The sequence below is a fragment of the Erithacus rubecula genome, assembly GCF_903797595.1.
Source record: "Erithacus rubecula genome assembly, chromosome: 8".
Taxonomy (NCBI): Eukaryota; Metazoa; Chordata; class Aves; order Passeriformes; family Muscicapidae; genus Erithacus; species Erithacus rubecula.
The window spans coordinates 20,709,679-20,736,755 of record NC_136659.1 but is presented as its reverse complement, the minus strand read 5'-3'; the positions used below and the strand labels follow the sequence as shown (position 1 = coordinate 20,736,755).

At 37.8% G+C, this 27,077-nt stretch overlaps 1 protein-coding gene across 2 annotated transcripts; it reads right to left on the bottom strand.

Annotated features, from left to right (window-relative positions):
* Positions 1–3,859: 3,859 nt before the first annotated feature.
* On the bottom strand, positions 3,860–27,056 carry IFIH1 (interferon induced with helicase C domain 1). 2 transcript variants are annotated; one of them, XM_079310722.1, is made up of 16 exons: positions 26,585–27,056; positions 24,727–24,883; positions 22,745–22,921; positions 21,192–21,272; positions 17,634–17,854; positions 16,689–16,899; positions 13,468–13,685; positions 11,905–12,021; positions 11,289–11,412; positions 10,966–11,199; positions 8,693–8,949; positions 7,124–7,273; positions 6,262–6,423; positions 5,740–5,930; positions 4,829–4,922; positions 3,860–4,725 (listed from the first exon to the last, which is right to left on the bottom strand). In XM_079310722.1, the coding sequence occupies exons 1-16, from the start codon at positions 27,032–27,034 to the stop codon at positions 4,543–4,545; spliced, it is 3,027 nt and encodes a 1,008-aa protein (XP_079166848.1). In that variant the 5' UTR covers positions 27,035–27,056; the 3' UTR covers positions 3,860–4,542. The 2 variants fall into 2 exon arrangements, with proteins under 2 accessions (XP_079166848.1, XP_079166849.1); XM_079310723.1 differs by lacking the exon at positions 3,860–4,725 and having other exon boundaries at positions 4,880–4,967.
* Positions 27,057–27,077: the final 21 nt, after the last annotated feature.

Here is a 27,077-nt window from a genome sequence, read left to right as displayed (position 1 = left end):
GGTCTCCGACGTTACCCACACGCCGCGGCTGGCGGGGACCCCGGCCCGGCCCGGTCCGAGCGGCGCCCTGAGGGAACCGAACCGGCCCGGCCCGGTCCGAGCGGCGCCCTGACGGAACCGAACCGGCCCGGCCCGGTCCGAGCGGCGCCCTGACGGAACCGGCCCGGCCCGACCCGGCCCGAGCGGCTGCGGGAGCAGCGCCGCCCGCGGGAGGGGCCGCGGGAGGGAACGGCGGGGCCGGCACCGCGCCCTCTGGCGGCACACCGCACACACACCGGACCGGGGGACACGGGGACACGGACACACACAGGGGAACACGGACACACACAGGGGAACAGGGACACACACAGGGGAACAGGGACACACACACGGGAACACGGACACACACAGGGGAACAGGGACACGCACAGGGGAACAGGGACACACACACGGGGACACGGACACACACAGGGGAACAGGGACACACACACGGGAACACGGACACACACACGGGAACACGGACACACACACGGGAACACGGACACACACAGGGGAACACGGACACGCACAGGGGAACAGGGACACACACACGGGAACACGGACACACACACACAGGGGGACACGGACACACACGGGGACACAGACACACACACGAGGATAGAGACACACACATGGATAGAGACACACACAGGGATAGAGACACACACACAGGGATGGGGACACATGGGGACACAGACACACAGGGACATACACACATGTGGACATAGACACAATGCATACACATACACATGGACACAATACAGGCACACACACATATGGACACACAGGGGCAGAAACACACAGGACACACACATGGGGACACGGATACACACGGGGACAGGGACACACACACAGGGACATGGACAAACATATGGACACAGACACAGGGACTTACACACATGTGGACATAGACACAATACATACAGATACACCAAAGCACATAATACAGACATGCACACAGGGACATGGACACACATGGACAGACACACAATATGTACACAGACACATGGACACAGACACAACATAGAGACACACACAAAAATGAACATACACATATACTAGACACACACACACACACATACATAGGAAATGCCACCTGCCAAAAAAGGCCACAGTCTGACAGGATATTCACATAAAAATTAGGGCTGGTGACTGAAGTTGGTCTTAAGTGTGTTGGTTTGGCATGCGAAGTCTGATGACTCCCCTCACCCTTCTCCCTGCTGGGACAGAATTAATTTTCTTCTGAGGAAAGGAGTCTGTGATGGTGGTGCCTCCGTGTGAAAGTCAGGCACTGATTTTTCAGAGGAGATTAACAAGGATCAAGTACCCATATCTTACTGAAATTCAGTAGTTAATGGGTTTATCAACTCCTCTGGCTTCTCTGAAAACTGAAAATCTAGTAGATGAGATAGGTTTTCTGTCACACCAAATTGCCCAGCAGAACTTGAGCTAACTATGGAGTACTTATTACAGAGTATCACATAGAAAAAGGATTTAATCTATTATCCCTCAAGTGGCCAAGTTACCACCTTAGCTTAACAGTATGGACTGTAATTTGAATCCTAATTGCTACACCAGCCTTCGTGAGGCAGAACTGATCTGGGCAGTATTTTGGCAATATTCATTCCATTAGACTTGGAGAGAGAATTTTTGAAAATATTAAAATTCATCATGTGGAAAAAACAATGATATGAAACACGCCTTATTTTCTCATAAAAAATTCAGTTCCCCTCTCTCCGCAGTTCTTGACACAATAATAAATTGCAAGTTAAACAAGATGAAGTTTCTGAATAAGATCCATTGTGGTGATGTAAGACATGCAGGACAAAAAGGCTAAAATAATTGTTTATGTATATATTAGTTTATGCAGTGTTTGTATATACCTTTTTGTATATACATTGTTTATGTATATTGTTTGTTATGCTAAAATAACTGTGTAATAAGGGCAGAATTCAGCTCAAAACCAGTAGTTTTCCTAGCAAGATAAACCTGCAGCTACTCAAAATTTCCGTAACAGAAAAGAATTGTGACAAAAGAATTTTTCCTCTTGTAACTCATGCTTCATATTCGTATTTCCAAACTGCTACTTGTTTCCTAGCATTCCATAATTAATGCTGTTTGTATTTTCAATAACATGGTTCAGATAAATACATTTTTTCCTACCAACATTGGTTATTTCTGACAACCAGAACATCTATAAATTGCAAATGTAGGTTTTTGATCAGGCTAGTTTTCCATTCCAAATATGCAGCTTCTTCTAATGAATGCATACTTAGAGAATGCTTCAAAGGAAATGATTCAATCTCACATGATCTAAAAGGCTTTACAAAATGACTTTATTCAGCATACTATGTATTTGTCTACTTCAGAAATAAAATTACTTAGGCATGAGTTTTAATAAGATTCACAATGGTTGCAGATTAGAGGAAAAAAATTACCTGTCATAGAATGATCTTTACAAGCTTTGTAGAACTATTGCTGATGTCTGAACTCCCTTCTCAGGGCTAGTGAGGAAGCAAACAGCAATTCTTTCAACAGCCAAACTCTTCCTAACTTCTGCAACATAAGGAACCCATAATGTAAGAGAAACAAAAGTGTAAGAAAGTTAGAAAGAGGGTAAGTCACTTGGGAAAATGGGCAAATTATGGAACAGAAAACATACTCAGTTTGGCCAGCAGCTACACAAACAGTCATGCAACTACTCAAAGGTTACTGAAGTATTTACTCTTCACATGTGAGGAAATGCAGATTTATACAGATGAAGGTTGTGCATGACATCAGACCAAAAGTAGACAGAGCAATGAGCATACAGCTGAGGTGGACCCAGTTCTTAAGCAGCCACACACAGCCAGACAAATCCTCACAGACTAAGGTTTTTTTCCTTTCCACACTGACGAACTAATAAAAGCTGTAAGTAGTAAAGACAATCAGAATTTGTCACACTCCCTGGAGGATGTTGGGTCCCTAAAGGCAATAAATGCAGAGGTAAGCAGAAGATAAAATACAGCAATTTAGCTTGTTTTTTACAACTTCACACTTCCTGCATGGGCAATATAGGTGTGTGTGACAACCCCATTCAGAGAAAATAACTTGACTAGAAATTTGTTACCCTACACACCAGCAGGATTAATTTGAGGTTCATTATGCATTATGCTGAAGTGAGATTGTGCAAACACTCGTTAAACTTTGGTGACAATGTGGCAGTCACGCTAGGAACTGGGAGTATAACAACAGCACCCAGATGAACTACAAGAAGCCCAGGCATGTTTGTCATACAGGTCCATAGCATAAGTGCAGAAATGATTCTGCTTTTGTTGCTTCAGTAAAGGGAAGTATCAAAAGCTCAGATTTCAGAAAATCTACCCAGCATGGAAATTTATTTGATGGAAGACCCAGCAGCAATCTATGAAATGATGTAGTATTTTTTACCAGCATTTTACACTTCTTTAGAAGTACTGAATGAATGAATTCAGATACTAAATGCTATGTACAGTGTATTATATTGCATTTATGTACCTGTAACAACTCATTAATAAAGAAATCCAGAGATGATCCAGATGATGAATGGTATCTGGATGATTTCCCAAGAAACTACTCTAATAATTAATTCAATTACTGTTGTAAAAACAAACAAACCTTCCTTCCACTCTCCAATATCTTACTTGCAAAGAAAGGGGGGGGTGGGGGGGGTGGGCAAGAAATCTGTCCATGAGGTAAATATGGAGAAACATTATGCTATTTTTACAGTCAGAATACCACCATTCTTTAAATTTCTAGGGTGAAGCTATGGTATTGTTATTGTCCAAATAATTCCAGTGGACAGCATCACAGTTAGCAAAGCTTAGTTATAGCAATTTATTGAAAAAAATACACACCTCATTAGGTAGCCAGTCTAACAATCCTATGAAACCAACACACAGTCACTTTGGCAATGTGCATCTTGGACACTAAAATAATCAGTTTCAGGTTAAGAGCTTGATTTTTGAATTGTCATCTAAGGGAAATGTAATTTTAGTCTCTCAAAGTACATGAACTTTCAGCTGTATTTATGAAGGGAGGAACTCAGTGCATCAATGCAGCAACAGTGATTCAGAAATAATGGGTAATATCTTCTTTACATGGTTCCTCTTTTGAGATACTTTATTTCACAAAATGCTTATAGCATGAAGAAAATAATGATCATGGCATATCTTAAGGTGTCTTTTCAATGTTCTGGGATTGGCAAGAGGTCATCTAACACACTTTTGGCAGTGTTATCACCCTGCAGTGAAAAGAGACAGGAGTTTGTTCTATAAATACATATGACTGCAATGCATTTGCTGTCTCTTTCCAGGAGTAAAAATCTGAGTGAAGAAGCAGCTGTGTGACTTGGCCCTTCTCCTTTCTTGCTTCACTTTTTGTCTTCAAGACAATTTCTTAATGTCCAGGAGCTTTCACAATGCTTATCATGATTATCTATGGAACACAGGAGCTTCTGATCAACGGAGACAAGTTGAAAAAGGCTTTTATTTTCATTCTAAGTCCTTAATCTTCATCACTTGAAGGAAAATGAGCTGCATAATCAAAACTAGGAAACCTGATGGGCAGCTCCCCCCATTTCTTAAAAATTTGCTTTGTTGTTTTTTTGTCTGCAAACACAACCACAAAATTTTTAATCTTTAGACAAGGCAGGTCAAGACCTCGGTGAATCATCATATTTCCCCAAGCCTGCAAGTAGAAGGAAATTACAGTTCAGATAAAATAAGACAAGATCATTACACAGAAATAAATGCAGACAACAAGAAGAGTATGAAAATAAGATGTTCCTCACTTGTCCACAGTCTTTGCATATAATTTCCCCATTTGTCTGGTAATCAGCATGCTTATCTTGCAGTGTTTTATTTTCTCTTGTATGATAAAGACTTCTGGAAAACAGAGAGTACCCATCAGAATCCATTGGTCATTCCATGCTACATACAGACATATACAAACAGTTACTAAGATTGCTGAAATCAGATATGAAACCTAAAAAGTTACAGACTCTCTGACTCTTACATTGAGGAGTTTGAGAAAACATAAGGTCATGCTTCATGCTCCTAAGTAATGATGAAATACACAGCTACTCCATGTCCCTCTTCATTTCATTTCAGGAGCTGCATCCTCCCTCACACATCTTAAAGTGGAAGCAGCAGGCTCTTTTTCTAATTAGAGACAGATATAGCTTGTTTTTTTTCAGGTGCCATGGAATTGTCAAGGAAATAATACTTAAATAAATAATAAATAAATAAAAAATAATTAAAGGTTTTCTTTTTATCCCCTGTATTATTCCCAACATTAACTCTTAACAGAATCATTTGGTTCTGACTACCCAGACCTGCAGAGTATGTGTACATTCTTGCATCATTTATTTGGGGAGTACTTGATCCTGGTTACTATTAGCCTGAGCAGATAGAATACATACCATACTACATAGTAAGTAACCTAGTTAATTGTACCACAGAGGCTGCATCTTTTTTTTTTTTTTTAAATCTTAAACTCAATTGACTTTGAAATCAGGAATAAGAACAAAAATTTTGTTAAAGCTCCTTAACTGTAAACTCCATCGAGCCTAGGACCCAACAATATTGGAATAATCTATTTTTTTTCTCACAGGGCCTAGAGGGTTACAGGCCCTGTTACAGCCTCGATGAAAAGAAAATCTGTTTCTGCCTGAAACAGATAAAGTAGCTCATAAACACTTACTGGAAATCTTTTTTCACACTGATATGATGCATGTCTTCAATAACTTGTATGTCTTCTCCAGAACATATCGGCTTGTAGCAATTTTTGCATAAGAATTTTATTAGTGAAGGATTTTTCTTGTATGTCTTGCACTGATCTCTCTTTGCCTTCATTTGTTTTTCCACTATACTTTGCAACTGGAAACTCTGAATCTAGAAAAACATTAGTAAGAGCACTGTAAAATCTGCTGGAATGACAGTAATAGTTTTCTTTCTCAGTTATTTAACTGAGTTCACTGTCAACATGGCTTCTAGTCAATTTTCCTTAGCTTGTGTGTTTTCCCCTTACCAACAGAAAACCAGACCTTTCTAAAAGACAAGAAAACAGATTATAAAACAAATATTGGCAAAAGAATTAAAAGCCATATGTAATAACTAGTATTATTTTAAATTTTTTTCCTCTAAGTAGATTTCAAATAGAAAGTATTTCATACAATATAAATCAGTTTTCTTTAAAAGGAAAGTGCAGAGTTGCAGTGAATACCTTATTTAAATACTCTTCCTGTGGCATCTTCTGGACACGCTGAATGGCCTTGTACATCATTTTCTCACGATAAATATTAACATCTTCACGTTCAACAGCCCCTGAGCCACTTGAAGCCACAAGAGCATAGGTACTTTCATCAGATCGAGCTCTACCACGAGCCTACAATTTGCAAGGAATACAAAAATTAAACACCACAATACTCCCTATTACATCACACAACATTTTTTTCTAGTTTTGTAATGGAAGACATGCACTATTCCATATGCACCATCCCCAAAGAGCAGTTTTTTCCATTTAGCTCGACCCATAAAGAATCAGCGAATAACACATACTGTTTCTGCAGTGCCATCCACAATATCTGTGAGAACTGCTCAGGAGATTCATGATGAGCACATTCTGCAATGCTGAAACTATATTTTGTCACCAAAATGTAAGCATGCATTTAAATATTACATATATAAATATTTGTGTTCATAAGTTAAATGAAAGCATGTATCAAACTGGTATTCTGATATGCAATAACCTCTCTTTAGCTGATGATGGTGTGCTCTCCATACACTGATGGTACAAATGCCTCTTTTATCAAATGATCTGATGACCGTATTCTTTTATTTGTTCTATTAAAAGAGCTTATTGTTCGTGTAGAACTTTGAAGAACTGCTACCATTACAGAGAGAGGCAAATTTTATATTCCACATGGACTGAGAATGGCAATTGGAAATGAATCTTGTTGCAAGAGCATTTTCTCTTTTAGCATTCAAGTATTTAAAAAATATTTCCAGGTATATGATTCACCATTTGCCCACTGCAAAAAAGAAAAGCACTATTAAAGTAAGTTATTAATGCAGAAAACTCATACCTGCACCATGGCAATTTCATTGGTGACGAGGCCGTAGCGAATAACGATGTTACACTCTTTGATGTCCAGGCCTTCCTCAGCTACAGTAGTAGCAATTAGCAAATTTATATTTCCATGTCGAAATTTATCAATAACGTCCCTTTGCTCATTCTGTAAATTCAAATCATTAAACTAACTTTCAGTATTAGCTTCTGTTACCATTTTCTTCTAATTAATGAGTTTCAGGAATTACAGTCCCATCATTTCTGAGCTGAGTGCCAAACATCAAGTGGCTTTAACAACTGCATTTAAGCATCTTGCAAAAGAAGGAGCTCTTATTGAATATAACAGGTCTTCAGCACACCATATTTTGAGAGGAAGGAGCAGAAGCCAATCCTTTTATGGTAATTGAACTTGGAACTTCATAACCTACGCCACAAGTAGTAGATTTGATAATATAGTTTTTCTATTGTTTTCAAATTCTTTAAGTACTTATGAATAAGATGGGATTTCTATCACTTTGGTAATTTCCAATTAAAATATAGACTTCCAGCTCTAATTCTAAAGCACTTAAATTCCCCATAATAAATGTGGACCATAACTCTGGTGATCTGTGTAGCACCAAAAGAACAACAATTATACACTTAAGAAAGAAAATATCTAAATCACAGACTTCTGAATCAACTGGGTGTTTGTCACCAGCTTGAGTAGAGGAACAGAAACTCGCTATTTGCTATAATCAGTTTCAAAATGCAAAAGCTATTTTGTTTGTGCAAAAGCTATTTTGTTTGTGAAATGTGCAACAGAAATTAAATTCCAAGTCTGACAGAATGCAAGCAACTTTTGAGAGAACTTCTTTCCTTGAGACTCAGTGCAGTATAAGAAAACGGAATCTGCCCAGCAGCAAAACACACCATTTGTGCTTAAATGCTGATATGGGGAGTAAAGAGCAGAACAGAAGTGACACAAAGCACTTTGAGAATGTTTTAATTGCAAGCATAAATCACCAGAGAGATGTGGTGTATGAAATGAATGCAGTGGTACAAGACGGACACAATTGAGTGATCAATTGTGATATTTTTGGTATGAATTTTGGCAAGTTTTCTTTCAGTGGTTATGCGTCAGCGTGAAGCATGCATATAAATTGGTGTAATTTGATATTACAAAAAGATATAATCAACTTTGTAGTTTTATTTTTCAATTCAGCAGCTAAAATACAATATGAATTACTGTTGTTCTGATAAGTATAAACTCATTTAATGATTGCAGTTTTGCTCTTTCCATTTTGTTTACTTTTGCTTCCCGTACCTTGCTACGAGTTTGGTCTCTTTTGACTATACTCTACTCTGGGCAATGGATGCTGGCTATTCCTATTGCCTATTGCCACAGAATTCAAAACTAAAACAAAACAAACTTGTTACTTGTGGAAATAAAAGTATTTCAACATTATTATTCCCATATCTTTATGAAGATAAGTTGCTGGCAGGTGTGAAACCAGAACTCTGGGCTCTGAACTTCAGTTCACTGGCCCAGTACTAAAAGAAGCTGTTTTCCAAAATCATGTACAAGAAGTAATGCATGGTTCTGTACCTGAGTCATGGGCTTCATTTCACTCTTGTGTCCAGAGCCAATAAGATAATGGGCCCTAATTCCGACTTCTTCAAATTTTGGGTTGTCCTTAATCCACTGGAATAGAGCAAAGGCACTTAGACGAGTCTTTGTGAAAATGATTCCTCGAGGTTCCTCAGTCTTTGTGAACTCCTCCATTAAAGTGTTTCTCAACTTTAATAGCTTCTCATTTTCATTTTCTGGCTTTCCAGTCAACTCTTTCAGCTGTTTCTTTCTTGCTTTAAAAAGAACAGATGTAAATTAAGAAAGAATATGTAACCATGTAAAATAACAGTTCAAAATAAAATAAACCCCAAAATCCACAAAGCAAAGAGCAACTTTCTATATAATTCCCTCAGCATGGCTAATTCACATTCAGTTTGAAGAGCTGTGGCATACCAATTACATTTGAAGTGAGTTTACAGTCACTAAAAACACCCTAATCAATCAAAATAAATCACCATTATCGTATACTTCACCTATATTTCATGGTGAGAATAAGCCAAAGGAAAAAACCTGCCTATACACACAGAGTTGGTACAGAGTCAAATGCACTGTAATAAAGAGATAAATCACAGCTTGTAATATTTACAAAACTATTTTAAAATCACAAAAAAAAAATCTTACAAGGAGAAACAGATTAATATGCTCAGCCTTGGAGCTGGTAATGTTTTTTATAAATTTAAACATAAATTGTCCTTGGGACATTAAATGAAGCAAGAATCCTCTCTAGAAACATGCAGTCCCATAGACACCAGCATGGGCACGTTGTTATTGATATTGCAGCTCCAAGACATTTCAATGGACTCTGAACTGTCACATGAATTACTCTCTTCAACTGGCTCTATTGACAATAAGAAGGGAGGATTCCTCATGTGTTTTAAATTTTAAAAAAACTTATCATATTTAAAAACCTGTGTCATTATCAGATGATTATGCAAACACAAGAATACTTCAAGGCAGGGACTTTGTGTGTTAGCACACTCTGATGTCATCATGACCCTGTGCAGACTATGGCAGTGTACCTAATCCAAGGCAATCATACTCAGTGTACCACAAACTGCCACTCCACCTAGACAGTAGCTTTATGACTAGTCTTATTCATATTTTAGAATCAAACATAGAAATACATGCAGAAAGTAGATAAATGTAACAAACTCCCAAGATTTTCCACCTTAGTTACATCTACACTAAGGGCTCCCAGGGGGTTTATCACCCAAAGATGAATTTTGCTCTTAAAGCTGAGAAATTTTACATTTGCTTCTATTACTACTAGAACTTTCAGTGGCAAAATCCTAACAAAATGGAATTTGTTTTTCATTGACAGGTTTTTTGGACTTCATTTACCTGCAGAAATAAAAGCAGACCGCAATTATACTAATTAAACAAAGTTTCATTTTTAGTTGGTTTAAATTTTTGGTTCTCAGCAACAACTCTACTGAAAATCTACAGAAGGGGGAATAGACATGTATTAAGAGTCAATAAACCATGCTGACATTATCTAACCTATGGCTGATTTTTCCATTTTCTGAATTTCTCAATGATAGTGAGAAAAATCTGTAGTTCATTGGATGCATGAAGCTGGGTCACACTCTGCAGTATAATCTATTTTTGTTTGCACCATCCAAGAGCCATGGGTGATGGGAGTAAACTTGTCTAGCTCTTTCTCATTGCAAAGGCAGTAAAGGAAAAAAAACAGAAAAAAGTTTCATGAATGAATCCTAGTCCCAAGGTGGCTGATCTGAAAAAAAATACAAACCAACGAACTTTGGTCTTTGCAGTTTGATATTCTGTTTCATTCTCTAACTAAATGTTCTTTACCTGAAACTAACTCAAAGTCAGCACTCTCCTTAGTATATAGACAAACACACTTCGGCAGAAAGGGACGGTTAAGAACTCATCATTTCATTACTTTTGTATTCCATTTGCTCCCCAAGAATATCTACTAAAATACATCTTTTATGTATCTGTAAAGAGTATTCTTAGGGATACTTCACTGGATAAAAGTAGAGAACAGCTTTTACCAAAAGGCATCAATAAAAGGTCCCTTTAGGTGGAAGCTGAAGAATCATTACTATATATTATGACATGATGCCACTATGATGTTGTTTAATGCATTTAAAACTGTATGAATATCAAGGTATTGTGATAATAAGCAATCTCTAGGATGCAGCAACTAATGGGCCCATGCAAACCAGGATAGTGAGCAATCGTGGGCTTCAAATATTAAATATCACAATGTATTTCAAACTCACCATGAAATAAATCTAATAGAAATTCATCAGTTTCATCCTGTTTTGACACTGCTGGTTCATCATCATCATCATCATCACTCCTTACTGTCTTCTTACTTTTCTCCTCTTTATAAAAGTTATTTAGGTGGTTGTAGGCATCCACCATTCGGATGGTGTCATTTATCTGGAGAGCATCATTGTATTTCTTCAAGTGTTCTGCACAGACACGTTCCCTGCGTTTTTCTTCTTTTGCAGCTAAAAGGGAACAAAAATACAAGAATATCTTAGTGTAGAACAACTCAAAGAAATCCAAAGCTGGGGGTATATAATTGCCATGCAGTTACCTCTTCTCTCTTCTCTGATAACCCACTGTTCGTATGTCTGAGTTCCAAACTCAGACTTTGGATGTAGCTGGCAATAGTTTTGTATTTCTGTCATGATCTCAATAATTCTCTCTTTAAATGGATCCTAGAAATAAATTGATCAGCTAAAGTAAGTAAGCATCTTCTGGCCACAGAAAAAGCATTTTCTAGTACAACATTGAGTAATTTTTTAAAATTTAAACTTTAAATTAGAAAAGTAAGGCTGTTAACTGTGTTTAGTGTTATGGAATTGCACAGTTCAGAATATTACAAAAATTATACTGTGAAATAGCACTTTTAAAAAAAAAATGGAATATTATCACTCCAATACAAATATTTCAGCTTTAGAAGGCTTTTTGACCAGATAACTCAAAATATAGCTAACATAAATAAAAATTTAGATCTACTTGACTTTACTGATAGTTTTTGAAACAGAGGAAAGCAACAATATCCAAATGAGCACTATGGAACATCAGAAGTCTATAGAAAAAAAGGATTAGGCAAAAGTTTTTGATACTGAAAAAGACATTTTGATACTGAAAAGACATTTTTAAAGGACAATATAACTTTAATACTGATTTTTTTTTAAAAAACATACCCTTTTTTTGTCATCTGCAATTACAGTCTTCTTAGATGGTTCCTTCACCTGATTCTTTAGCTGGGAGGCATGCTCTTCAACAGTCATAATTCTACATGCATCAAGATTGGCACAGATCTGGGGGAAAAAAAAAGTTATTTCTTTAATATTGAATGAATTATTTCACATAAAAACTGAATTAATGCACCAGAGATTCTTATTTAGATATTGAGGTTTATATAACTTGGACAATACAGTCCAAGTCTTTGAAAAACATTTGAGATAAACTGCACAAGTTACTTTTAGGCCAGAAGTGATCCCTGCATGCAGGAAAATTGTTGATCAGGATGCGAACCAAGTATTTTGAGAAGGAAAATATAACATCAGGAAGAGTAAATTTTGGAGCACAAAATAAATAATAATAATGGTGAAAGAGAAAAAAAGAAAACAAATATTAGGCTTTAATTATAAAAGTAAGAGCTGTTTTGAGAGTAGAGACTCTTTCCTGGAACAGGAAGACATAGAGACATTTTCTGTGCTAAGTGCACAACTAAACTGGACTTCACTGCTTTTGACCTCTTCCAAGGAAAAATATATACATGTCATTAAGCAATAAAGGAAACCATAACATTATTCTGATCAGAGAAAAAAGTAAAGGAAGACTGTCAGGTGATCTTTTCAATGTCTTCAGTGGTAGTTGTTTATTCCATTTTGCATAGTCAGATTACAGATTCAGATTATTCCTCAGATACAAACCCCAGAATCCTATCATCAGGAATTCAGAGCTGATGAAAAGGAATTTTCTGCTTTCTCCATTGCCAGCAAGTTTTTGTTCAAAATTCTTTGCTATTCTGTCTACTTCAATACAGCATAAAACATTCTTGCAGGCCTCACTTATTCAATATCACATTCTGTTCTGGTGCAATTAGTCAGTAGTTTTCACTGCAGTATTAGACTAAATTCTAGTTTTCTATTACTAATGCAAAACCATTTAATTTCATGTAAGATATAGTTTCTTTAAGTATAGAATTTAACAGATTATCTTTAGTCAGGTGTTCATGCAACCTCAATGACCAACCAACTGAAAAAACAAAACACATTTGTATGCTATCTGTATCTCACAAGTGGTTTCTGCTTTAAGTATTCAACATTGTTTCTCATTTTCTTAGACTCACAAAAATTCTCCGCTTAGTCATTCTAGAAATACAGATATAAAATACATTGCATCTCTAGTATTTAGGGATAAACAGTAAATTATAAGCCATCAATGGAACAATAAGACTTGTAGTAACTATAAAGTCATACTACATTGTGGATTTCTTGCCTCTGATCTTGGGAATTTTTTTCAAGTGAGGCAATCGTTTAACTTCCCTTTTCAGTAACCCTACTCTTCCTGTAAAGTAATCTTTATTTGTACATGGATTTCCATTATTTTTAGAGGGTCAATTTAATGGTTATGAGCTGAACTTCCATGTACACAAGAAAAAATCAGTTTGTCTGTTTGGAGCCTAAAACTGACTTTAAAAGTTTTACTTGAACAAGACAATATTTCTTTGATGGTTTGCAAGTGTTAGGGCTATTTACTTTCAGAATATGCTGTTCCGCTTTTGAGTAGGATGTTGCACCTCCTACACCAGGTGAGGCTGTAAGTCCCAGAATCTGAGGCTGTGGGATCAGTGGTTTGTTTTCTTTTGCCAGCTTCCTGTTCTTCATCTTTTCTTTTAAGTAACGTCGCATTATATTGTTGTAGACACCTTCCTTTTGAGTGTGATGGCACTCATCGATAATGATGAGGGAAAAATCTGGAAAAAAAAAGACTCCTAAAGTGAATAATTTTATTTCAAATGCAGAATTTGAGTGACTAAATCTTTTAACAGGTAAGGATGGTGTTGAAAAGAACCCATCAGTTTGTCTGAGAACTAATGTACAAGGAAACTGAAGTGTTGGAGGAAGGCGTGGATGGATGCTGAATATATTTAATGGACTTTGGAACCTTTGCTACAGCCCTTATGTGCCAAGTAATTTTACATTTCATGTAATGGAAAAAAAGACTTCTCTGTTTTTGCAAAAACAATCTGATGATACAAAGAATTTCAGATAAATACTTTTCATATCTTACCAATGGTAAGAACATATCATATTTGAACTCAATACTATTTTTTATATCCATAACTGACAAACTACATATTGTTTGCCTTTGAAAAGATACTTAACATCTTAGAAGCCTTTCAGACATTATTGAAAAGCTTGTTGTGGTCAGAATACGCTTTCATTTTGTAGCAACACAGAGATTTTCTCCCTATAGTGTCCAATTAAAAGATTTATATTACTTTATGGATGTGTTACTGGAAAGAACAAATAGATTAGTGGCAGCACTACCACTCATCTCTCTTTTGTAGTGGAGGAAATGATGGAAATTCTGACAGGCATTGTGTACTTTTTGTCACAGTATATTTACATGCAAGCAATATACTGTGCAACAAGAAAAAAATATTTTTTTGTTTCAAATTTCTCAAAAAATATAGAAAACATATCTTTAAAGTATCTGCATATGCAGCCAGTGACATAAATTTCAGAGTTCTGAGCTGAAAAGATTCATGAACATTTTTCTGTTTCTCTAACAGCAAAATTGGTTCTTGGAGCTCTCAATCCTTCTGTAGCTAGCTAGTAACTCTCTAATTCAACATTGTTTCCAAGAATTTGAGGAAAGTTTGTGGACATGACCGTAAAGAAGATCACAGAAATGATCAGGGTTAAACTCTTACATGTACTTTTTTAATGTGAACAATTTCCATGGTCTTGTTTACACACTGATGTGTAAACATACTGATGTGCTCAAATTGTTGCATCACTACAATTCAGTTTTCAACAACTGGCAGCAGAAATCAACCCAACTAAATCAGTCTCAGCTGGTATTGAAGAACCCAAAGAAACACAGAGACTAAACAAGGGAAGTTATATTTAAAGGCTACACCAGACACTTCTGCTGGGAAAGTAAGCCAGTGCTCCAGGTCACTGGAGAAAGCTGATTGCCTTCACAGTGGTTCAGGCAGTTTGGACAGGAGTGATATAGTTTCAAATCTAAATTCCTATTTATTTCCAAGATTTCTATATATTGCAAGATTTCAGAAGTAGTGCTGGCAGCTTCTCAGTTATTCTGCCAATATGAACTTATGCCCTTTGATTTTGGCCATCACCTCCATCACATATACTCCTTCAACTACTTGTGTAAGAACTAACCTATCAGAAGGGATGAGCTTCTTCTGCTAAGGAAGTGATACACAGCTTTTACAAAGTCCATACAGTGACTTCAGCCCTTGGTAAAGAGAGCAGACATTTGGTAAAATGCAATTAAGAGAGTCCCTTCCATTTCACTGAGAATGGAATTCCATGTTACATGTAATGCAGACCTTTGTGAAAACAGATGAAAAATGTATGCACAGAAATCTGGAAAAGAACTTGTAACTAATTAGGATGATTTATAAAGGCTGCAAGTTAACCAAGTCACAGACACAGAAATGGAGCTGGCTGTGTTCATACTTGCTTGGCTTTGGTCCAGCTGAACTTACTAGCACAGGTGTAATAGCATAGAAAAAAAAGTGAGGTGCAGAGCTGCCTGAGTTCTGGAAAAAATGTAGCTCCTTATGAAGGAAACTTTGCGAAGTGTGAAACCCATTCAACCCACTTCATTACACAATCTGGTTGGGATTCAGCCCAGTTCTAAACAGGCCAGCAGTTCCAGTAGAAATGTTCAGATGCCTCTATACAGCATTCCAAAATGATTCAGATGTAGGAAAATTTATTAACTTAGACGCAGTGAAGAGGAAATAAGTATAAGAAAATTGCTGCTACTCTGCCTGGGTTAATAGTAAGGCATTCTGAAGGAGGAAATGCAATTCTGAGCTGCCCCAGTATCTCTGCAGGAGTTTGCTTGGATCAAGCAGCAGCCAGTCAGCACCAGGCACTGACAAACACAGATCAATCCCTCAGGTTTCTCTGCTGTCTCTGTGACACCCAGACCAATACTTTTGAATCTCAGGGTCATTGTTTTGAATATCACAGCTCTCCCCTACATCCTGCACTATCTGAGAAGCAGCTGACTGCAGAAGTTAACATTTCCCAGAGGAAGGTCACTGCAGCCCAGGCCCTGGAGCTGATGTCATGTGCTGTTCTATTTGTACCTCACTGACAGACAAAACCATTTCCTTTCTGATGTCCCAGAGATACCTGCCACTTTAGCATTCTGGGAAAGCATTCTTGCCTTTATCTTTTGATTTCTCCAGCTTCCTTCATGCGTTGTAGGAAACCATTATATCTGCTGAGCTCAGAGAGACAGTTAAAAGCCATTGTATCACTGAATATTAGAAAAATTACATGATCTTAAAGAATGTAACTTTTAGAACAGATTGGCTGTTACCTTGTGTTCCATTGCATTTCGCAAACTACCAAATGCATTTGAGTTTTGATAGTTTTTTTTTCATCCTGTATATAGTTTCCATGTGATATGAGTCAATGCTCTACCAAGCTTGGAAAGTGGAACCAGTACAACTGCATTTGCACAAAATTGTACTTAAGAATTTATTTAGATGTAATAGGAAGCGTAACAAATATTTAATACAAATGAACTACAGAGTCCAATTTTGACCTGCATTCTTATTAATTTCTGATTTTGACTACAGCTTGCATTTAAAAAAGAAGTAAATTGAAAAAACCCTATGGAATGTGGCACATTTTTACTCTGCAATTTTCCAGAATAGAGACATACTTTTATACCCTCTGTAAAGATTTCAGAAAAAACAACTTGCCTGATAAGTGGACACTTTCTTCCTCTTCCTTGGATGCATTTAACAGTGAATTCTCAAGGATCTGTGCTGTACTGATGATGACATCATTTCTTCTGACAACTTCAGGAAATGAGATTTTCAGCTGAGAATCACCACTTAAACCAGTAACCTGATACCAACGCTTCAGGAATGGACTAAACTCTCTTTGTAAATGCTGTTCTACCAATGGAACCTAAACAAAAGTTTCAAAGAATTTAAAAAATATTAAACACAGGATTAAAAATACATGCCTGTTTGCCAGAAATGCTTTCAGGTGAATAAAAGGAAATTAAGCAGCAAAAAATCCCCAAACCAATTTCTCCCCTGCAACTTCTCCTGTGAAACTTTTTTTTCCCAAGGACTTTGGCTGTCTGAGCCTTTGAAAGAATGAAAAAACCATGCATATTTAACACATGCTATTTAACTGAGCTTATAATGTGCTTTCACATTTATTCTTATAAGAGGATATGGATATCGCTTACAATTTCAGTAAAATGATTAATAAAATTTCTATATTTTAATATTATAATAGAAGATTAATTTATATGTGCTAAATTTAACTCCAAAAATTACAGCAATTATCAGAAAAACTGACAAAACATTCTTTAACTACTGTGACACTCATTAGGTAACCTCCATTAACAAATGAATGTGAAAAATATTTTTATTTTTTAAAATTCATTACAAAATGAAATTGTCCTTTTTCTAATAATGCAGTTATTACAGCACATCTAAATTTGCACTTCCACTGGGGTACACTAACATAATTTGTGCTTGCAGCAGGCTGATGGTGCAATAGAGATGATCAGTCTAGATCTGTATGTCTTTAAACACAGTACATTTGGAGAAGCTGAGAATTTTATGGTGCCTGTACTAACAATGCATGATGTTTGAAAAATAATATTCTTTAAGAATGGACCAACTTACCTTATTAACAAGTACTATGACTTTTCCAGGCTCTGATGCTCTTTTCTTCTTATCCAAGTGATCTTTGGTAATGTAAACAGCCACTCTAGTTTTACCACTGCCCGTAGGGAGACATATTATAATATTCTCTCCATTCAGTGCTGGCCTTGCAACTTCCATCTGGTAATCTCTCAGGGTCAGATCTGGCTCAGGTGAGGCTCTCCTCTCCTCTTCATCTTCATCTAAGGTTACACAAAATATGTTTCAAACAGGAGGCACAGAGCATGTATCAGAGGAGTAAAAAAGTGTCAAAGGGAAAAATATTTATATACTATCAGAAGCATTTCAGAATAAATACAGCAGCACACTAGCATAGGCAATGTTGCTCTGAGGACCTGTGCAACTCTGGATCAGAACTGCTTCCATCCAGTCACCACTCAGGGCAGGTGGAAAAAGCCACAGTACAGCTTCACCCATCTATGTTTCAATGACTGCTAGGTATAAATTCAAATGATACAGTTCAGTAGCACTGGGAACAACAAAGGTTGTGTTTGGAGCCGCAGTATTTACAAACTAGCCAAGCTTCTGTGATGTTCTCCTTCATCAACACTGGAATTTATTTGGTTACAAGGGAACTACCTTTTAAAATATTTCAATCCCAGGGAATGAAAAATGGAGCTGCAGAAAGAAAAAGCTATATGGAACACTTAAAAATGGTCAAGGGAGTTATAAAGACCAAACAGATAAGAAAATTCAATTGCCCACACAAGATGGAGCTAACTGCAGAATGTATCACACCTACTCATGGTAGATTATGCTGCTTCTTAGCCTGACTCACACATAATGCAATTTGATGTTCATTAAAAAGCCATATACATTTGCCACCTAAAGCCAAAGCCTTCCATCTCTTATTGGAAATGCAGTGGCAGTGTTTAGATCTATGGCTCACAGAAGAAACAATGTTCTAAATGTAAAAGTGAAAAAAACCCTAAAAACTGTTGCATGATTTTGAGCAATAAGAAAAGCATATTAAGTCTCTTGAGTATACATATATTTAGGGAGTCAGAACTTATTTATAAATATCTTAATATCAGAAGGATTTATTTCAATTGAGTTTTCATAGGGTTTTTTCTACAAATAAGTTTTCAGTTATTAACTGCCCTCAGTGAAGAAAATGCACAAATTCATTCTACTAGATTAAAAATGAGAGGAAAAAACCCTAGTTTTCTTTCCCTATTGTATCAATCAATGCAGAATCATGAGGATTTTATTATCACTCATGCATTACACACAAAATAAGTATATTTTTCTAGCATTCCTGATTCCATTAAATAAAATTAAACTAACAAAAAGAAATGAAGCTTGATAAAACACTGCTGATGGAAACATTTGAATGCCATTCTAAAGTGTTTTTTGCTTGTTTTGCCTTTTAGTGTGAGTGCAGTGCTACCTGGACACAGGGACATTTGCACCATGGAGTACTTGCTATTACTTATCTAACTCCTACCACTCTCTTTTGAGGAAAAGTGCTGTTTGCTTTCTGGTTGGCTAAATTCAATAGCTCAATCATATTGAAACTAGCAGTTTATCATCCATCTGTTTGGTTAAATTTCAGTTCCTTAACATCCTCAATTAACAGTCCAGGCCTGAAAAATATTTAACTTAGCTCTCTCCTAGCTTCTTCAGCCCTTGTTTAGATAAAGGCTAATACAGAAATCTTTTCACAGATTAAAGCCTAAAAATAAATAAAGATTTTTCATCATGTTCAGTATAACATTAGGGAAGTTATTTGCCTTCATACAAGATCCATGTAAATTGCTGCTCTGGGCTAAAAGAAACACGATAATTATTTTATTGTCCTAACTATACACTTTTATAAAATGTGGTATGAACTTTGCACATAAAAATGCAGCTGAATCCACATGATTCTTTGCATTAAAATCAGTTTCATGTCAGTATCAACAGCCTTACTGCAAGACTGCAAATTATAAAATCTATTAATAGTGCATCTGCATCTTCTTAGCGTTTTTTCTCATTACTGCTCTCACTGAGTTTACTAGACATGATTAAAAAGCATGGATGTTTTAAAAAATTTAAACTAGTTTTTTTAAAAAGCCACATGTATACAGAACATATAACAAGTAACACTGTGAAGAAATCTGTACTCCATCCTTCACATAACTGTAGTGTTTTGAGTTTTTTTTTTTTTTTCTGGATTACAGGACACAGCAAATGCCCAATTTGCTCATTGAGAGATAATCTTAAAGGATGAGGGCATACATCCATAAGTGCTGCCAAATGCCAGGAGCCTGGCTCAGGCTGACCAACTTATACAGTGTGCCTGCCTGTCCACAGAACAGAGAAGTTTTCATGTCCAGACATTTCATGTGACAGAATGAGTCAAAAAATACCATGTGAATGATGAGTGTCCTCAGTTGATAAAGAAGTGCAAAGTAAGTTTTTTGGAGTTAGCAATACATAGACTAAAAGCTGTAGTGTAGCAATTTAGATCTGAGCTATCCTGAATTTTTTAATATTTTAAAAGCTTGAAACTGTTTTAAAAGTATTTACAATAAACTTTGCAGGCATAGGATATAAAATATTTACACTAACCTTACTGACATAATACTATGTTTATTAGGCCAGCTAGCTTGAAAGATGCTCAGATTTTTTTTTTTAGCCTTTGTACAAGACATAGTCCCAGCACAAATTTTATAAAGGCTAGATTCAAAAAAATAGTTCTTGAATTCTGTACAGGTAAACAGGCTGATCACCATGGTACATAGCTCCCCGTTTGTTTTGCCTGAGGTTTGAAAAAAAACAAAAACAAAGACAAAAACATACTGGGATGTCTTTTATAACAGCAATGTTTAGTTTGGCTCAGACTTCATACATAGCAAGATAATACCTGTCTGCTAAGTATTATTTAAACACAGTCCAACGTCTAGTTTAAAACTGTATTTAGAACATGCACATGCGTTTAAATGTTTGATTCACAAAGGTCTTCAGATAGCAACCCATATTGCTTAGGTTGCTTTTACAAGTAAGGTTACTAAAGTACTTAGGTCATTATTCTTCCTTATTGTTCTACAGGTACCCAGGAGATGTTTCTGCTCACCTTTCACTCCCTCTAAAACATTCCTATTCCCTCTCACCCTATGTAGAGGTCAGGCACAATCTAGATCCTCTCTGAGTGCAAAAGAAACACGTGTGTGTGGCAGCATCATGGATATGTGTCCAGGTGACTGCACTGGATGACTTCTAGTCTCTTCAGACCATGTGATTTTATCATTCTGCCTCACTGACCAGCTTGTACGACGATGATGTCTAGAGACCTGTTCAGATCATCTCAGTAAATCAACTGTTTTGGGGCTGGGACTTAGGTCCAGACCATTAAAACTGGCATCTGTTTTCTGTTTTGCAACAAACTAAGAGCAAGTCTGGCATCTAAATACAGTGAACTAGAGTTTACAGTGAAAGCAAGAAAGCCCTCCACTGAGTTTTGTTTTAGCCCACTCACAGAGTACTCCCCCCAGAGCTTACTTTGCAATTACTAAATAATAACAGAAGGAAATGTACCTGAATCACTGGTTGTGTAGCTCTGTCCCAGGCTCTCATTCAAGTTACTGACATTTCCATCTCCTATGGAGACATTTGACTCTAAATTAAAAACACAAAGAAATGTAGCATAAATTTTATTGCCTCTACCCCTAAGTTGTTAAAATAGGTTAGATGAATGTCAGGTGGGGACGACTGAGATCTAATTTTCTCTATTTTAGATAAAGATAAAAAATGAACAATATAATTCATTTTCTTATGGAAGAAAACATGGAGTGGAAGATTAATATTCAAAGAATGGCAGAGGTAAGGCACTATTATTATTAAGCAAAGCGAGGGTTCCTGACATGATCACCTGCATAATCAACTCCCTTCAGTCTTATTTTATTGTATCTTTCCAGAAAGGTGAAAAGCCAAAAAAACAAAACCAAACAAAAAACCAAAAAAAACCGTTGCTGGCAAACCGAACATTCTGTTACTCCCTGCAAGCTATAAGAGCTACATCTGTAGCAGAATAAAAACAGGACCAGAACTGTGATTTTTAGATTCTTTTTTTATAAAAGTTTCTTCGTGTGCAATGAGAGCCGCCAGCCGTAGTTCCCCAGTAAATGCAAGCAGAGATGAGTTGCTGATTCCGGTCGCGGGGCAGAAGCGGCGACCCCGAGCCGGGCCCGCGGGCGCCCGGCGGCTCCGCCGCATCGGCGATTCCCGAGCTCCGCTCGCCCTCTGCTGAGCCACCCGCGCCTCGCATGCGCTCACCATGGACTGCCAGCGCCTTCACAATGCTGCAATTCCCAAATTTCACTCCTTTCAGTACCTAAGGGACCCCAGCTCCTCCGGGAAGCTCTGCTGCGAACAGCATCACCCTGAGCTGCCAGCTCAGCGGCAGCGCTCTGCACTGAGCCCGCAGCGCGCACACGGAATCACAATGACAGGGATGGCTAAAGTTGTGCTGAGCTAGTGAACTTGTGTGTCCACCAAGTTCTTCCCAGTGAATATCCTGTTATGGTCCACACGCGTATTTTTTGCAACTTACTGTCTGCCCCAAAAATTATTCATAAAGCAAAATAGATTCTGTGAATGATAATTCATTCAACTCCCAAGGCATGTTTTTAAGAGTGGATCTACATGAACAACAGGCCACAACCATTTCTAAGCATTTTTACTAAAACTGTACTTATGAGTATGTATGTGATATGGGAAAGGTTGTTTGATATTCTGTAAGTAAAAAAACCTCAAAATAAACAGAAAAATTGCTTGTTGGACAGCACTAAAGGACTTTTCAAAACAAAAAATGTTTTTCAATATAGAATTTCCAGCCTTCTAGAAATACGTACTTAATACAGCTGCAGTTTTAGTGGTATAAAAACATTCCTCTTATCTTAAACTTTGTCAACACTGTATGAAGTTGTTAACCCGATTCTGTCATTGGATAGTGTAAGACTGTTATGGATGGGTGTGAAATAAAATATTAATCTAATAATGTTGACATTTATCAAAGATATTAAAGATATTTGAAAACTACTCATTTATTCACACAGGTACCAGATCAAAATACCAGTTAGTGGACAAACCTGACACCACAGAGCTCTTTTCTGTGGATGTTTCCAACACACTGCTCTCACTGCTGAAACTATCATCCACATTTTCTTCCCGTTTCAGATTCTGCTCTATGACATATCCTGGTTGACTTGTAACTTCTGTTTCTTCATCTGTAGTCTGCTCCATCCCATTCTGTTTATTCTCTGTTCCTAGAAAATAAAGAGAAATTCTAAGGCAGTTTTATAAAACATTTCATTTCTTTTAATGTGAAGCACAGAAAACACAGAACTAACCTGTACTCATCATGCACATAAGAGTATAACATATGGTCTTGGTCTTGACTCAGATGTTATAGTTTGGAATTTTGACCTTAATATAAATATTGATTAAGAATTTACTCATTTACAATTAGAAACTAAACTTAAAGAGGTTAATAGATTTATTTTTATCAAGTTCTCAGTTTCTGTGTGTAGGTGTTTGCTAATATCAACATATTTTACTGTAACAAATCACAGAGGGTCAAACTGCAATGATAAAATGTAGCATCAGTGTTCTTCATCCACAGTACCCAATGAAGCTGTTTCCTCTCTATGACCTTGTGTCAGGGCATGCTCCTGCAGCCACACACTTCAGGGATCTACACACACACAGGACTGTGCACATGGAAAAACACTTATCCTCTGGTAAGAGCAACACCATTCATGCTTTATGCATTAGCCTGTATTGTTTGTTTTGCAGCCTGCATTGCCCAAGATTACAAAGAAATTATGGAATAAATGCATTCATTTAGTAGTCCATAAACAACTGAATTAAACTTCAGTTTTACCCGATATAGGTAAAAACTATACTATATTGCACTATACTGAAAAGTCAGAAATGCAAAATGTGAAAAGAATTAAAGACAGAAATATGAAAAGAATATCAATAATTTGCATAATTGCTACTTTGTTTACCTTACTAATGGCAAAGTAGTGAAGACAAGAATTTAAGCCTCACACAGATGCAACACAGAATGAAAATTAGGATCACAATAGCTGCTGAGCTAATCCCAGCATCCGAGTTTGACTCAGAAGAATCTTCTGAGGCTGTGACTTGGTTGGTCTTGTCCTGCAGACTTCAACACACAACCACCTTTGAACTGCATCCTCAAACATCACAGCTGCCTGTCTGTGTCTGGCAGAACCATCTAATTCCTGCCCAAAGGTGGAAGACACCCTTGTGTCCCTGTTACCTCAATCTTAATGCTCTGATCCATATGCAGCAACTAAAAGCACAGAGACAGTTCTGGTGAGCTCCTCAAGTGAGCAGGCTGAAGCTGCTAAATGGGAAATCTGCTAAATAATTTAGTCCCTAATATTTTATAAAACATATGGGGAGTAAAAATAAGGGATAAATTATTTGGGGGCTGCATTCTGTTTTATATTTTAGAATAGAGGGGAACACTCTTACAGTAATAACTTTACAGTATTATAAGCATTATACAGAAATGAAAATGAGTAGCCACTTTACTAGTTTACTGTATTATTTTTAGTAAATTTTATAATGTTTTGAGACTTATGAATGTCTTAAAGTATGCAAAGTACTTTAAAATGCCAAAAATGTTTGTACACTGTTCTGTAAAGGAAACATTGTATTGAAGAAGAAATTCAGATGAAGTCTGTTTGTTTGTTCATATTAATCTTCAGAGTATTTTTTATGAATGAATATTAACTGAAAACTAATGAGTTTTAAAAGTAAGATTCAGTTTAATTGTAACTAAATCTATACTGTTGAAACTCTCATATTGCTTACTAAGGATTTTTAGTATTTAAAAAGCTACCAATTAAGCTGTTACATAACTTGATTTTGAAATCCCTGGACAATCAGAAGCATTAGTCATGATGTCACAATAAAGCAATATGGTGGGAATCCTGCATTACTTATTAAGTAACAGTACAAAAAGAAAAAAAAGAAGGAAATAAATGAAGATATGTTAAAAATCCACATATCAGTACCAGTGAAACAATATTATTACCTCCTGTATGTCCACTTAAATCACATGCCAGGTCTTCATGTTGGGTTTCCCGGAGAGCAACCAGAAAAGAAGAGAACCAATCTTTCTTCTGGACTATTCTGCTCAGTAGCTCCCTTGCACCATCTCTGTTCCCACGATTGTCAGTAACAGTCTGGATCTGGTAAAATTTAAAAAAACAGAAACAACCCTCACGCAGCCTTCTAAAATGGTCTGAGGAAGTTCTTAAGAATAGTACAGGTGCAAAAGCATTTCCCTGTCACCATTAAAACATACTGAAAAATAAACATATAAAGTGGATCTGCCACTAATCAGAAGAGAATTATTGCAATTTTATCCAACCTAATGTTCATCCCATATGGTTTTGGGTAGGATATATAAAACCTATGAGATCTGGAATTTAATTGGTGAGACTGGTAGTGCTAGACAATCGTTACAACATACCCACTATATAATAATTATGAGTATTGAGAAATAATAATTGGTGTTCACACTGGTTTAGGGAATAAGCAGTCTTGTTAAAGGAGAAATGGTGTCACACAGTTTACCAAAGCTCAGACTTAACCTCCTATATAAAATGGAACATTTCCCTTCTTAAACTCTGGCTTCATCATCTCAACTCCCACCTAAAAATACAATATCTAGGCCTCTAGAAAGTGGCTATTGCTCTCAAAGAAGTTATGGAACAATGTCCCAAGGCTGTCACAAGCAGAACTTGACATGTGATCACATGAGCAACAAAACCATGACCCCAAGAGCAAAGCAGCCTGAGACAGCAGCTCAATTTCAAGGGCCATTTTCTCAAGGCTCAGGAATCACCCATTCTGATGTGCAAGGAAATGGGCAGGCATAGCAGTGGGAACACCTGACTGAGATTCATGACTAAAAGGACGTGTGTGGAAAGTGGGAGGCATCAGGAAAGGCTAAACTCCACTGGAGTTTAAACTGGAGGGATTGTGAAGGCTGTTAAATGGTTCGATGGAAATAGGAGCAGCAAAAAGGTGACCCAGGGGAACATGAGGACCCATTAACACAGAATGGAGCAGTAGCTTCTGCCTGCTGTGTTACCATGCTTGGCTCCCTAATAATTAGGGTGTATCTGATCATTGCTGCCACCTCATGGTTATAAGACAAAATTATGTATCTTACAGTCATTTAACTGAGATGGAGTATAAAATTACCTCAAAAGTGGATGCAAAGGCCCAGAGTGCAAATGTGATCTAGTTCCACCCTTAGTTTACCAGTTTTCCCCTTATTGCTATAGCAATTATTATTTTAATTTGTTCTAACACTGTTTCAGGACATCAATTTTGTTTTATTTTCAAGTAGGTTTCACATTCCAGGCAAGTCGTTTTAAACCAAGCAGAATAAACACTGGGCAATGTTTTCATCAAAGGTTCACATTTCCTTGTTCCTATCCGACTGGTATTTTTGCTCACCTCACTGTGACAGTCCTTAGTGAACCTATAGCAAAAAAGGACATGGCAAATCTTGTTTAACCTCAAGTATTTTTTAGGACTTTACAGACCATTTCTGCTTCCTGGTATGGTTCAAGGGCCAGAAGACAATGATCTTGTGAGTCTGTGGCAAAATGATAAGTGAAGCCTGACATATTTCTTCCACTTTGACACTCTGTTTGTCCAACTCTCTGTTCCTGACATTTTTTCTTTGCCAGGCTCTTAACTGGCATCCCTCCTGCTGTCCCACTGTCAACAGTTCACTGGCTTACCTGGACCCATCATCTCTTTTCCCCCAAGGCTGGAAACTCCACTTTCATTTTTAATCTTACCGTGCCTTTTGTAGTGGTGGCTTCCTACCTGTCCCAGGGCCACTGGGGCTGGCCAGTGTGTGCGGCACTCACCCGATCCATGTCCTCGTCCTGGAAGATTCCCATCTCCAGGCATTTCCCGGCCACCTGCAGGGCGCGCATCCTGTCCACCAGCGTGCCGTGCAGCAGCTGCACCAGCTGCACGCACAGGTCGTGCTCGGCCTCCTCGGCGGGCGAGGGCAGCAGGCTCAGGCTGGGGTTGGCGTAGCAGGCGGCCAGGCCGCAGCCGCCCTGCTCCAGCGCCTGCAGGAACTCGCGGCCCCAGCCGCAGCCGCGGGGCCCGCGCTCCAGGGCCCGCAGCAGCTCCTCCGCGCCCGCCGCCGCGCCGCGCTGCTCGGCGGCCGCCCGCACCCTCTCCCTGTCCTCGGCGCTCAGCGAGGGCAGCCGGTCCAGCACGGGCTGCACCTGGATGAACTGCTTCAGCCGCGGCCTGAAGCACGAGATCATGTACAGGAACCGCTCGTCCCGGCTGCCCTCTGCCATGGCGGCAGCGCGGCCGCGAACCCTCCGCAGGTCCGGCCCGGCC